The sequence below is a fragment of the Aristolochia californica genome, unplaced genomic scaffold, assembly GCF_029961685.1.
Source record: "Aristolochia californica isolate CCGP_79_NKW_82.1479 unplaced genomic scaffold, dmAriCali1.0.hap1 SCAF_4, whole genome shotgun sequence".
Classification (NCBI taxonomy): domain Eukaryota; kingdom Viridiplantae; phylum Streptophyta; class Magnoliopsida; order Piperales; family Aristolochiaceae; genus Aristolochia; species Aristolochia californica.
This window is the reverse complement of record NW_027182103.1, coordinates 39,958,038-39,973,238: the sequence shown is the minus strand read 5'-3', so window position 1 is coordinate 39,973,238 and position 15,201 is coordinate 39,958,038. Positions and strand designations below refer to the sequence as shown.

Sequence of the window (15,201 nt, the reverse complement as noted above, 5' to 3'; positions counted from 1 at the left end):
AATTCTTGTTACTTGGCTACCGACATCCTCAAGATCATCGCAATCATCGCTATCTGTATCATCCATCGCACCTAATTGGACCGCATCACCTCCTCCACCGAGCTCGCCACCCGAATCATCATCTTTATCTTCAAATATATCAGCATAATCTTCTGCACGTATATAATTGTGCAATATGCAACAAGCATGTACAATTTTCACCTGGATCTTAAAAGAAAATGGAGGAGTGCCTTTTAACATTTGAAATCGAGCTTTTAAAGCACCAAAAGTTCGCTCAATAATATTCTGTAAAGATGAATGTCTTCGGTTGAATAATTCTTTTTCATTTCTAGGAATATTATCTCTAAATTCTTGCAGATGATATCGGGTTCCTCGATATGGAGCCAAAAATCCCAGCATCGACTACATAATATTTTCCTATAATAGAAATTATATACCACATAAAATAATTGAAGATAAAATAGATAAAAAATGACTGCATAAAAATATATTACTTATCTTCAGGTACAAAAATTTTATCTTGACGAGTCAATCTGTCCGTCAGTACACAGGAATCAACTGTCGACCCCTCCCATCCAGCAGGTACATAAGTGAATTGCATATCAAATGAACATGCTGCCATCACATTTTGTGAGAGATAGCCTTTTCTATTCCAAAACCTTGGTTGATCTTCAAGTGGAATGTTGGCTTTGATATGAGTTCCATCAATAGCTCCAATACAATCCTAATTATACATTTTCAATTAATATTGACTAACTTTGTATATTAATCTAAAATTATTTAGTTATAGGAAGTGATGTTACCTTGAAGTAGGGATAAAACATTGAATTGGTTAAAATCTTCGAGTGTGTGCATTCCGAAGGCCGTTTGACATAATTAGAGTAAAGTTTAAGGATTGCATCCAACACCTTGTTGAAATACTTACTTATGGTCCAGTTTGATTTATCAAACATCTCTGTTGTGACACTATACGTTTGTCCTTGACCAACAGTTAGGAGGAAATATGCAAGTTGTTCTTCAACTGAGATGGTCTTTGTGGCTGATAAAAACCCTTTACTAGTAAGTATATCTGCCAATTTGTGAAATGTCAGTTGGTTCATCCTATAAACTTTCCGAAATTTAACTGGTGATTTGTCTAGTGCCTTTTGCAAATATAATGGACCATTCATCCCACAAGAACGTGGTACACATCTGTTGCAATGGTACAGATAGTATCTTCCCTAAAAGTCATAAACACAAGTAAACATCAATCTTCAATCATAACCTATTTGCAATCACTCCTATAAACAACCATATTCATCCACATTCTCACATCCTACATTCAATCACATCCCTATGCAACCATATTCATTTAATTGTCCACATCCATACTCATCTACCATATTCATCCATGCAATATATAAACACAACAACATATCAAATTTAAATACAAACCATACTAATAAGTCTTGCAACGTCATAATTCAAATATCATACCTAATACATAACAATATTCCAAAAGAATAATGTATTTATAACGCATTACAATTAGTTTTCAAAAAAAAATTTAAGCCACTAGACCCGCTCTTCCACTGTAATCTCCGTAAACATAACATTCTTACTTGGAGTATCCAACCATGAAGGAGCGCGAAACTTCAATTTTGTAGGCAAGTCCGGGTTTTCCCTGAGGGCTTTGACCCAATTTCTTTCAAGAACGTCTTTCATCATTAAATTCTCAAATGTCTTAGCAATTCGTTCTATTGCATCAAAGAATCTTCTAGTGTCATCATCGGGCATTTCGGTTCTCTTTCTATGACGACTTGAAGATGACCGCTTACTTCTTTCAGATTGATTACCTAGAGACTCATCCATGCTTAATAATGGTGATGGAGTATCCCTAACTATATCAACATCCTCTGGCTCATCCATCGGGACATGTTCCGATTCACAGATCACCTCATCGCCCTGATCTACAAAGTTTGCACCTCCTGACCCTACCGCTATTGTGTTTCCCACCACCACAGCTAATTTGTCGTACATGGGGCAGCCTTCACGTCTGTACTTCTCAACATCTTTATGCTCCTACAAGAATAAAACATCATTTAGACATCTTGGAATAGAGTTATACTAACGCGGAAAACATAAAAAATATTTTATAGTACATCATGATTTACTGACCTTTATGTAATCAAGCCATACAGAATTACATGCAATAACTCGTTGTGTGGTTGAATCCCAACCAAACCCACTAGTGTTGATACAGCTCGTTACCGTTTGGTATATTTTCTTTCATGCTCTTGTTTGATTCGTCACCTGCTCAACAATTTTTTTCATGAATGCGTCTTCATTGAACTTATTTACACAGTCCATGTATACCTCATGCTTCCACACCCCGTTAGGCAACTTGTTCCCTAGATTGACCTGCTCGACCAAGAGATCGAGCATTTTGCTATCATCATCGAATGTCCAAATATCATATGTTCGACCACTTGGTTGTCTTCTTACAGCCATGTATAATCTAAATCCGAGACAGTCCTCACGAAAAAAACTTTATAAGACAACCTTTACTCGTCACGGAAACGCAAACCATAAAAAAAATACCATGTGGTGGATATGTATAATACCCGAATCTTCTCATCACATGGCAAAAACATTCCATAGCACTTCAAAAATTCTCAACCACATTCTCACACATTTCAAAATTAATTAAATTATTTTCACTACTGCATATGCACTAAACAAAGAGAACACACACACATCAAGTCCAAATTCACCGAAGACCCCTGGTAGAGCCCTATATAACTTCGCTGTCACTATGAACTGTACCTCGTCAATGATGGGGGTCGGGTTTCATTGGCTAATGGACGCCCGTGTAGGCGACTCAACCTTGTTTGAATAGTGGTAATTAAAATATTATTAACTCAAGCACTTGGTTTAATTAACTCATTATTATAATGAATAAAATCAATGGTTTTAAATTTAATGGAAAAATATTTTTAATTACTAATATGTAAAAATATATAGTGTGTTAAAGTTAGTATTTGATAGATTTTTCCTGTTTAATCATGACTTTTTTATGTTAAAGAACACCATATATTATCAATAAATTAAAAATTAAATGTATTATATTCGTTTATGTTATTTTTAACATTATTTATTTATTTTTTATGATTAATCGTATGCACAGTTAACTGACTCATGTAATTACTGTATTAATGTGTAATAAACAGTAATATTTAACTAATATAATATATAATTAAATTAATTAGTACATTAATATATTTTAGTTATACATTAAATTAGTTATTAGTGTAGTAATAATGTTTATTTTACCTAATTTAATGTTAAGTATATTTTAATTAAGTATACTTTACAAGTTACTAACTCTCTTATTTTCTGCGTTTTCCTCATTTGAGGGCACTAACACTGGAAATTATTTTCTAGTGGACATGAACTTGTCCACACTAACACCCATTTCGAAGATGAAGTTCATGTAGATGCATAAAATAAAGATGAAGATGAAGTGTTAGTGCACTTGAAAATTACATTAAGGAAAAGAGAAAATAAAAATTAATATTAGGGTGGTCTACTTTTCTTAAAGAATTTATATTTTCTACTAGTGAGACTTTATAAAATTATATAAATTTTTTATTAATAAATACTCAAAACTAATAAATAATTAAAAATGTCATTGAAGGTTATTTATTAAATTAAATATATATACGTAAATAATTTATTAATTAAATTTTATTTATATAAATTTACAAAAATACCAACCCATATAATTAAATTCTCACTTGTATAATATCTGAATTCTCTCTCCTAAGTTATTCATTAAATATAATATTAAAAATATAAAATATATATAATTAAGAACCTGCAAATAAATTATATGAAATATATTCCAAAACAATATGTTTTCCAAATGGAAAAATAAAAAAACATGAGAAGAACACAAATATAATATATTTAAATATTTAATATAAAATACTACACATTAATCTTGTTAAATGCAATCTAAATGTTCAATTTCATCAAAATATTTTGCCATATTTAACACGCTAATAAATCTCGAAAGTAAGTTACTTTTGCATATTATGTTACAAACTCCCTTCAAATATTTCTTTATTGATCGTCGTTGTCATCGACAAAATCATCACTATCATTACTATCTTCGTCTTTACTTACATCATTACTTTGATTACTTTTTCTATTAGAGTCATCACTTGAATCATCATCTTCATTTTCAAATATGTTCATGTATCTTCCTGGCATAAACATTTATAAAAAATAAAACAAGCAATTTCAATTTTTGCTTCAGTATAAAAAGCAAATGGGGGGGTCTTTAACATTTTAAAACCCCATAAGGAAATCTTTTAATATGTAATGTAATTAAAAAAACTAAACCAATTTAAATATAAGTCATTCACGTCTTTCTTTTGATGTCATCTCAATGAATATTTCTTTATTTTCTCTAGTGTCCAATAACTGAGAGGTACAAGATTTTACTTTTTAAAGCAGGTCAGAGATTTCTAGAAGAGCCTAATACCATACAAGTTTTGCATTGATATTCTTGGGTTTAAAGATCATAGGGTAATAACATCATTAAACCTTTCAATAGTGTGAAGAGATTGTTGAGATTTCTTCCTATAATGAGCATAAGTTTCTCGAGACTTTGATGATGTATTGACTTTCTATTGATCTTCATTTATGGACCTCATAGTTCTAGGAGGTGGCTCGGGAATCTTCCTAATTACATCAACTTCATCTATTTCTTCAATTAATGGTTCTTCTACTATAGGAGAAGGGTCTTCATCAACTTTAAGGTTCTTTTGACTAGCTATTTCTATGGTTATCAAATTTTCCACCACTAAGACCAACTTTTCAGACAATGGGCATCTTTCATGTCTATAAGATGCCTATATTTATCAAATTTTTTATGTTTCTACAACAAAATATACCTTCGACAACACTTACTTTCCTAATTGTAACATAACTCATACACTTTCCTACATTACATTTACTAATATTTATATATCTTTTTCCACACTGCATTACTTATTGTGACTTTTTGTATTATTGAATCTCGTCGAAAGCCAATGGTATTAAGACAAGTTGTCACAACTTGATAAGTTTTCTTTTTTGTCTTGGAGCGTTTTTCCAATTGATTAATTATTTATTTGTTGATCGCATCTTCATTAAACTTACACAATTAGAATTAGAAAAAAAATCATTTTTTTTACTTGTTGCCCATGTTAATTTACCTGAGGAGTAAATCAAGCATTTTCTTGTTTTCATCAATTGTCCACGGTTCACAATTTTTCTAGAACGCTCCAAGATTTTATTTCCTTTTTTTTTCTACCATCTAAAACCCATAAAATACTTAATTTTGATCATAAAATTAACAAAATAAAACACTAACAACACTTAAATATGACATTGAAAATAAAATACTCTCTCCAAAGTTGTTCATTAGATATAACATTTTTTCAGAAACATTAAATATGACATTGAAAATAAAAATATAATCTTACTAAGTAAAATTACCAAAACACCCTAGAAGCTTTGCAAATTGGTCCATGGTGTCTAAAATTGGATGTATTTGGCGGAGTAGACTATTTGTAGGAGTTGTAATGCCAATGGAAGAAGGTAGCACTAACTCTAAAATGGAGTCTCCGTTACAACACTTAAAAAGCTCCCATGTCTTCGTTAGTTACATAAACAAAATGATTTTTATTAAAGATTATTCAAAAATGATTTCCTAGAGACCATTAGATTATCTATTTTTAATTCTTGTTAATGGAAGTTGGAAGATCGAATTGTCACAAATTAGAAAGAAGAAGACGAAAACCAGAAATTGGAGACATGGAGGGGCACCAACCAAGAAATACAGAGTAGTAGAAGGCGGCGCCAAGAGAGAAGGAACAGAGGCATGGGAAAACATATGATCCATTGCTTCCCTCTCCCCCGCCACCCCTATGGCCGTATTCTGTGTATCTAACTATCAATTTTCTCCTTTCGGAAGAAGCCAACCGACATGTTGTCTTCTCCGAAATACGTCCCGTTTCCCGGCGAAAAGAAAAAAATATTAAAAATAGCACACTCCCCTTCTGTTTGTCCCCGCCCCTGCGGAAGCGGGTCAGGTCAAGTCAAGAAATCTTCTCCATCCACTAGCCTTCCTGTTTTTCGATCTACTTTTAATCTCTCGCCCACCGCTTCCCTCGGATCTTCTTACCACCTCTCCTCTTCCCTTCACTTTTTGCAATTTTTCCTCTCCTTTCATGCCTTCCCCGGTCTCGATCGAGTTAGGGGGTTCCAGGAGCTCCCCGTCGACCTCTCCGTCGGTAGTGATGACTGGTTTTTAGCATCATTCATTTGGAACATCGGGAGGTCCCAATCTTGATAAAGGCGAACAAAGAAAAATAATACAATATGCAGGATATCGCCTCTCAGTTAAAGCGGGGAATCTCCCGACAGTTCTCCACGGGATCTTTAAGAAGGAGCGGGAAATTTAGTTTCACTAGGCAGTGCTCCTTCGATCCTCGGCGCAACACATTCCGCTTCAGCTTCGGGCGCCAGTCCTCCCTCGACCCCAACCGCCGGAGCCCGTCACACGATGCTCTCGCTGTGCCGGAGAATCTCGATACCACGATGCAGCTTTTGTTTATGGCTTGCCGTGGGGACGTCAGGGGGGTTGAGGATTTGCTCAACGAGGGCATCGATGTCAACAGCATCGACTTGGATGGGCGGACCGCATTGCATATCGCCGCCTGCGAGGGCCACGTTGAAGTTGTAAAACTTCTGCTTATTAGGAAATCTAACATCGATGCTCGAGATCGGTGGGGAAGCACGGTAATTTGCCCTTCTACCTTCCCCGAATTTACAATTTTACCTTCAGTTGGTTTATTGCTAGCTTCACTAACTTTGTACTAATGATGCTGTTGTGAAGTTGGGTCCACAGCCTATCCCAAAATGGCTGGTCATTGTGGGATGGGGCTTAGACCCAACTTTACATCGTATCATATTAGTATCGTGGGTTTTACCTAAATTATCCACATGTAAAGCCACAAAAGAGGGCTTACGTCCCACATAGATTAATGAGTACAAAGATTTTGAGTTTATTAGTTAGTAAATAGGTTTCCTCAGTTGGTTAGTTATTTTGGAATGGGCCTTGACCTAACTTCATATAGTATTAGAGCAGGTACTCATATTTGGTGTTAAGGAATAGTCTCACATGGAGATGTGAAGTTTATTAGTTAGAAAAGAGGTTCCTAAGTTGGTTAGTCATTTTGGAATAGGCCTTGGACCCAACTTCACAGTTGTGACCACTTGCGCTAACGATCACAAATTCTGTCTCCTTATGGCAGATATTATTAGCCTTTACTGAATTTTTTCTCTGACTTTTCTGATCGCTGACCTTATGGCAGGCAGCTGCTGATGCCAAGTACTACGAACATGTTGAAGTTTACAACATGTTGCGAGCCCGTGGAGCTAAAGTGCCGGTACCCTTTGTAGATTTTGACATAGAAAGCTTGAATTCTTTTTACTTCAGGTTTCTGCATCTGACTTGCATGTTTTCAGAAAACAAGGAAGACTCCCATGGTTGTTACAAATCCTCGAGAAATTCCAGAGTATGAGCTTAATCCTCTAGAACTTCAGCTTCGTCGAGGTGATGGGATCTCGAAGGCAAGCTCTTATTTCCTTTTAGTGAATAGCTGCTGTTGGATACATCATCACATTGGCTTTGTTTGTAGCAAATTGGTAAATAATGCTAAAATTTTTAAAAAATAGCGTGATGTATCTTTGGGTGCCTCATATTTCATGAAATTTCTGTATGTTTACTGTGTTGATAAGACATGGATTGCAACCTTGATAAGTAAGTTATGTAGTCAACGGTTGCAAATCTGTAATTATGGGTTCCTTTGATAAATTACAACATTCTTACCATCATTCATGATCCAGATGAACTTTCTAAGCTTCCTTCTGATGTCTCTAAATCATTTGTTCGCTGCAAATAGCTTGATAATAATCACAATCTGTTCGTTTCCTTCACAGGGATCTTATCAAGTTGCTAAGTGGAATGGGACAAAAGTTTCTGTTAAAATACTTGATAAGGACTCTTATTCTGATCCTGAGAGCATGTATGAACTTTCTTCCTTCCATTTGTTTAGGCTTTCTTCATGATTGTTTGAGTCAAATCACTGAAAGTATGCAAGTTCTCTTACTCATTTTAGCCTATCCTATTGTGATCAAGACTCTGAGACCCAATTTGGCACGGGTCAAATCTGGGTGAGGTTGCTTTTCTTGAGGCCAGACTCGGGGCAAGTAAGGTGAACTCTCAGGAAATAGATTGGACAACTTTGATCACCCAACCTTACTTGCTTCCTCCCAAATCCGGGTTCACCTGGCTGAATGGCTGATTGACCCACCCAGTGAATCGCTTGACCATGCTATGATTTATTTGTTCATATATCACTGAGCTTAATTTTTGAGCTTAAGATTTTGTTAGCCGAAAATTGGCCACTGTCGTTTGGCAAATTTCCTCTTTATCTTTTTCAATCTGTCACCAGTAGGTATGCTTCTTGTTTCCATGGAAGCTGACATCCAGCTTGCAACTAAGTCATGAAGCATGGGTTCTTTTTGGCAAAGTAATATGAATAGGAATTTCAAATAATTATGGATAAAACCCCTCATTGTTGGGATTCAGTATCAACATTATTAGATAGAACAAGTTAGTAGCTTGGTGCAGTTGCTAGCTACTGTGGAATTTTGATTTCTGTAATTTAACTGGGATATCAATGGAGGTAAAAAGAAAGAGCTTCCACAGAAGAGATATCAGACTGTACCATACTAGTTTCAATACATGATTGTTCAGGATAAGGTAAAGCTTGAAATGGATTATTAACTACAGTAATCAGAAGAAACAAGGAAATTAAATATATATACTCGTGTAAAATGTCTGGGAGCCAGGTCAAGAAATTGAGTGGCTCATTTGCATTGTTTTTCCTATCATTTGATCAAATGAAGTGCAAAATTTAGTACAACTGAGACGTCTCTGATACTTATCAGCTTTGAAGGACCTACCATGGAAGTATCTACTCTACGTATGGTCATTTGTATCACACTATAGATGAATTAAATAGGTAATTGAACCATGGCGTTATTCATGCCACAATGACAATTGGACTACTGTATTTCGTTGATCTAAAATTGATTGTTGTGGACAACAAGCAGCCCTTAATTTCTAGTGCAAGTTAAATTGGGAATGATAAACTTTTGTTATATTTTTCATAACGAAAAGAACCTTCTGTTTGAGCTCAGCTCTTTTTTTATCCTCATTACAATGATTGATTTTGTTGTTCATTTCTGAAGTTTCACAGCCATGACTTATCATTCAATGACTAATTTCTGTAAGTTATATTATGGTTGTTTACTTTGGAGCAGAAGCACATTTAAACATGAACTGATGTTGTTAGAGAAAGTTCGCCATCCTAATGTTGTCCAGTTTGTTGGTGCTGTAACACAAAATATACCCTTGATGATCGTCTCAGAGTATACCCCAAAAGTAAGCCTTCTTGATGAATCTTGAATCTTATTGTCTTTTGTATCCAAGCATTGTCTTGCAAGGCTTTTAATATTTAGAATAAAATGGCAACTCTTTTAGTGGTCTACATACAAGGAGATTTTCAACCGGCCACTGATTTGAGTAGACAAAAGAAACAGTGAAGCGATGCCTCAAATCACAAAGCTTGTATCACTTGCATGAGAAATGCTAGGATACTTGGTCTTTTAGATCTTCTTACCATAAGATTAAACAAAAAATGCATTTTCTTTGTATGAATTTAGGGTGATCTGGTTACCTACCTTAAAAAAAAAGGACGCCTACAACCATCAAAAGCTTTAAGATTCGCCCTTGACATTGCCAGGCATGTTCTCTCCCTTTTATCTGACATTTGTTTTGAGTAATAATTCTATCTAGAGATCATTGATGTGGTCTTAATATGTGTTGTTTGTTGACTTTTATCAGGGGAATGAATTATCTCCATCAGTGCAAGCCAGATCCCATTATTCATTGTGATTTGAAGCCAAAGTAAGATGACTAAATGCATGAGAAACCATGCAACATATAGTACATTTATAAGCTAATTTTAATTTGTACTCATTGGGTGTTGTACTGCTCTTTACTATTTGAATTTTGATAAGGTGCCAGAAACATTTTGCTGGATACTGGTGGACAGCTGAAGGTTGCTGGATTTGGTTTGATAAAGTTGTCAAAAATTTCTCCTGATAAAGCGAAGTTAGCGAAACCAGATAGTTGTATTGATCCCTCAAGTAAGGAGTTCTTATTTTTCTTACTTTGCAACATAGAAGTGATATATGCAAATTCGGATTGTTAACAATTTATTATCATGCTAGATTTGTACACCGCACCTGAGTTGTACAAAGATGAAATATTTGATAGAAGTGTTGATGCTTTCTCCTTTGGTCTCATTATTTATGAGGTACTTTTCCATACCATTTCATTATTTCTGGCACTTTTACTAAATTGTTGTATTTAAGTCTTCTAGCTACCTTAATCTATTGGTTGAGCCTTTCTCAGATATTACACTCAATACTCACATAAATGGACCCTTTTTTTATAAACGTGGAAATTACTAAAAAAACAGTGTGCGCATTGTGATGGAAGTTTAGTTAGGAGTGAGTTCAATCTTGTGTTTTGTTATCTTAAATTCCAAAATTCTTCAGCATGCTATGAAAATAGTTCTAAAATGTAAATTTGATCCTTTGTCTGAGCTGTTTTTATCCAAAAATATTCTTGAACTCAAGAGTACGAATTCATTGAAATACTACCTGGAAGTGATGATGTCATTGGATACAGGAATTAAGTTACACCAACTTCTAAATTCTGTACTCCAGAATTGTGCTGGGCAGTTTTTCTTCAAAATACATCTACACATTATTGGCATAATTGAGGTCTTGAAAACCAAATTGTACATTTATGGATCATTTTAGTTTATTTAATTATCTCTATATGGAAAAAAGCTTGTGCCTGCTAGTGTAAAAAGACTCTTCCTATCAAAAGAAAAAGGAAGAAACTTAAAACTTTGATATCTACTTCTAATCAATTATAGTGGATTTTCATCGCAGATTTGATCCTCAAAAACATTACTTGTATTTGTAGCCCAACTAATAAAACTGTGAAACTTTTTCCTTTTCTAGTGCATGTGCTATAATACTTAGAGATATGCATATTCTTCAAGATGACTAAAGGGAGTAAAAAAGTTATATTTACATTGTAAACCAAGGATGGAGCACAAAATTGATTGCATGGCAATTCATGGTAGCGATGGTCTTCATTAAATTGAAATTAAGCTGCAGAAAATAAATGTTATTGCCAGTATGAAGGGTGCGAAAATAAATGTTAATGTCACCTTTAACCTGTTCTTAAGACTGGCTGGCTTAGAATAGTTTGTTCTGTTTCCAAATTTATCACTAAATTGAGCCAAGATGTTACCTTTTGCTTATGACAAATGCACTTTTAACTGCCTGATCCATGAATTCGTACTATTCCAAACCCAGATGCTTGAAGGACTGCCTCCGTTCCATCCAAAGCCTCCAGAAGAAGCTGCCGAGATGATCTCAGTTAAAGGACTGAGACCCTCTTTCAAGACAAAATCAAGGAGTTATCCTCCAGATTTAAAGGCGTATGCTTCCACCCTAAATATTACTCTTTGGTGTTCTGACTAGATTTACAATTTGTGAATAGTTTTTTTTTTTTTAGATGTAGTAGATGCTAATCTTGTATTGGCAGATTCCATCATCTACTATGGTTGTGATGGGTTAATCAATCTTTTTTATCATGTTATTGGTTGATTTAAACCAATTTGGGGCAGCTTTGACGGTCTCTAATCTTTAAAATTGTTCTGGCGAAAGAATCTTTAAACAACTCTATTGAAGGATTTAGTGAGTCTCTGGAGTTAACTACAAGCTGTTCAAAAGAACCCACATTTTGTTTATAATTGAATCTTCTTGTTGGCTCTTCAATAAGTTGGATATAAAGTATGAGCTATTTGACCAACTTTAATATTCCTAGGAAGGCTAATTTTTTGTTTATTATGCTCTTTGTTCTATTTCAAATTTTATCTAAGCTTGTTAAGAGTATCGGCATGCCACTTATTGCAGATTGATTGAAAAATGTTGGGATCCAGAGCCTGCAGTTAGACCAACATTTTCTGAAATTATTGCGTGTCTGGACAAAATTGTTGCAAACTGTGCAAAACAAGGATGGTGGAAAGACACCTTTAAACTTCCCTGGTATGTATCCTTATCTTTTATTTGTTAAATTATGATATTTGAAAAAGGTTAGGAGAGAGAGAGAGTGGAGAAGAGAAAGCTCTAACAGAATAGAGCTGCGTTGGGGGTCGTGACCAATTTATTAAAGACTTTAGAGTAAAACAATAAATATGCCCTTACTTAAGTGAGACCCTAATCTCCTCCCATTTGTTATCTCCTATTTACATGAAACTTGGACCATAGACATAAGGAACGAGATTACATCAAGACATATGAACTAAGATAAATTATAACGACTAAAATATCCTTATACATGTTTTTCAAAAATATCCTATGTTAAGATCGATAGGCCTGCATCGACGACGACCATGGCTACCTGGCTTTCTTGATTATATTGCAATTGTAGATACCAATGTGAATTTTCAAAAGTTTTGTATTTTTCATGATTAGATCATAATTTTCATTAAATAAAGAAAAGAAAAGGGTGACAGTTCTCAATACTATACTGCTCAGCCTAGTGTTTGTCACAGTTTTCTGACTATTTTAATACCCATGCTGTATTTTATTTTTTTGTTATATTATCACGCCTATACATTAGCTCTTCTTATGTTTCTTCTCCTTCCTACTGAATATTTGAACATATACTCTGCAGTGCATAATTTTGCCCTGATAAATAATAAACTATTAAACTTGAAATTTGAGCTATTTGATTTCCTTTTTTAGTGGCTATAAAATTTTATGATGTAATATCAAGCAAAATAATCTTATTACAATAATACATGTACTCATAGCGGTTGAAATCTCCCTAACATCAGTTGTGTGGTTGGGTTTCATTCTTGAAACAATCCCCAACTTTTTGTCCCTTTGGTAAATTTTTGTTGGAAATTTCTAGTTTTTCTTCTTGGCCAGTTTAGATTATCCTTTTCATGAGGATAGTACTGAATCTATTATTGCTCTGTAGGAAATGAGGGTTCAGATGTTATGCTCCATCTCATAGATGTGCAGAGGAGAGCAACAAAAAGAACATGGAGAAAGGAGAGGAGGAAATAGTTTGAATGGCTCTTCGTAACAGTACAGGTTTTGAAGAGATTGTTGTATTATTACTACGTCAAAATAAAGGGCTGTGGGACAATTAAGTATGTGCATGAAAAAACGCTTCTTATCCTAGGGAGTAGGGACTGGAACAGTTCTTATTTGAGTGAGAAAAACTCTGCAAATTGCTCCTTGAGATTTTAAATTTTTATCATTTTTTTTACCTTCTACACACAATAAGAAGTTTTTTTGAGTGCTGCCTAGATCTATACATACTTTTTATACTGTTTTGGTGAAGATTTTTAGGCGAAATTCTTGTCAAGGTTGAGTAACACTTACTTGCTTCCTTCTCCACCAATCCAATCTGTTTGTATCTCTTCCTCCTATATGGTTTCAGGTCCAAAAAACATAGAGAAAGAAAGACAAACCTCGAGAAAAAAATTTGCTTGAGAGCTCGATATTCTGCTTCTCTGCTATTCTGATCTTGAAGCTCTACAATGGTTAGTGGACTTAGAAAACGAAAGTTAAAGTTACAATGAATTATTTAGGGAAAGTGAAAGTGAATTATTCTTTTGTTTTAGTATGTGCAATAGAAAATGTAAATGTAGTGTAAAATATTTTTTTGTGTTAATGTGCATAATAGAAAGTATAGTGGAAAGTTTAGAAATAATTTATTAATAAAATACTCTAATTTATTTAACTTTTATAAGATAATTTAATTTGACTAAATTATAAATAATTAAAAATAAATTTAAGTTTATTTATTTAATTAAATATAAAAATAAAATACTTAACAAATATATATTTAATTTAATCCAAATGTTTAATTAAAATGTTACTTTAACACAATCTGAATTCTCACTCTTTAAATAGTAATTAAATATAATACTAAAAATCATTAATTTATATAAATAAATAAGAGGGTATTGTATTGTATAAAATTACTTTAATAGATTTAACTTTATAAAAATAGTTATTTAACTAAACTAAAAATATTTTTAACTTTTTTTTTAAAATTAATAAAAAAACTAATTTTTTTTAAATATATAAAATAAAATGATTTAACAAAGCCTTAATTTTATAATATACAAACGTTAATCAAATTGTTACTTTTTAAATAGTAATTAAATATAATATTAAAAAATAATAATTTATATAAATAAAAAGAGGGTATTTTATTATATAAAATAATTCTAATAGGTTTAACTTTTATAAGATTATTTTATTTGTAAAATAGAGCTTTTAACTTGTTTTAAATTAAAAAATAATTTTAAATTTAAATATTGATTACTTATATAATTAAAAAATATATATATATATATATATATATGATTAAACAAATACTTACTTATATAATATCCAAATATTTAATCAAAATTTTACTTTAAATGTCTAAATTCTCACTCTTAATTAATAATCAAATATAATATTAAAATTTAATGAATTTATATAATAAAAGAGGGTACTTTATTATATAAAATACTGTGATAGATTTAATTTTTATAAAAAAATTATTTAACTATTCTATTAATTAACTAAGATAAATTTTGTCTTGTTTAAATGATTAAATAATTATAAAATTTAATTTAATATTTAAAAAAATACTTAAAAATACTTACTTTTATAATATCCTAAAAGTGAATTCACTAGCATTGGGGAATGATTTTATTTTCACTCATTTTTTAAGAACGAATAAAAGTAATAGGGGGTTTGTGCAATTTGAGAGTGCACTGGAAAGTGAAAATGAATAACTTTTCTATATTTGTGTGTAATGGAAAGTGCAATGTAAAATATATATATATTTTTTTAGTGTGTTTGAAGGAAAACGCAAAGAGAATTTTTGTTAATAAAATATTTGATAGATTTAAACTTTACTAAATTTTTTATTAATAAATT

At 32.7% G+C, this 15,201-nt stretch overlaps 1 protein-coding gene across 1 annotated transcript; it reads left to right on the top strand.

Moving 5' to 3' along the window:
- The first annotated feature begins 5,990 nt into the window (after positions 1–5,990).
- LOC137962690 (integrin-linked protein kinase 1-like) lies at positions 5,991–13,555 on the top strand. The gene is made up of 12 exons (XM_068809703.1): positions 5,991–6,831; positions 7,407–7,481; positions 7,561–7,665; positions 8,035–8,120; positions 9,424–9,544; positions 9,826–9,905; positions 10,007–10,069; positions 10,190–10,311; positions 10,396–10,481; positions 11,560–11,684; positions 12,163–12,294; positions 13,235–13,555. The coding sequence occupies exons 1-12, from the start codon at positions 6,412–6,414 to the stop codon at positions 13,239–13,241; spliced, it is 1,422 nt and encodes a 473-aa protein (XP_068665804.1). The 5' UTR covers positions 5,991–6,411; the 3' UTR covers positions 13,242–13,555.
- The last annotated feature ends 1,646 nt before the right edge of the window (positions 13,556–15,201 follow it).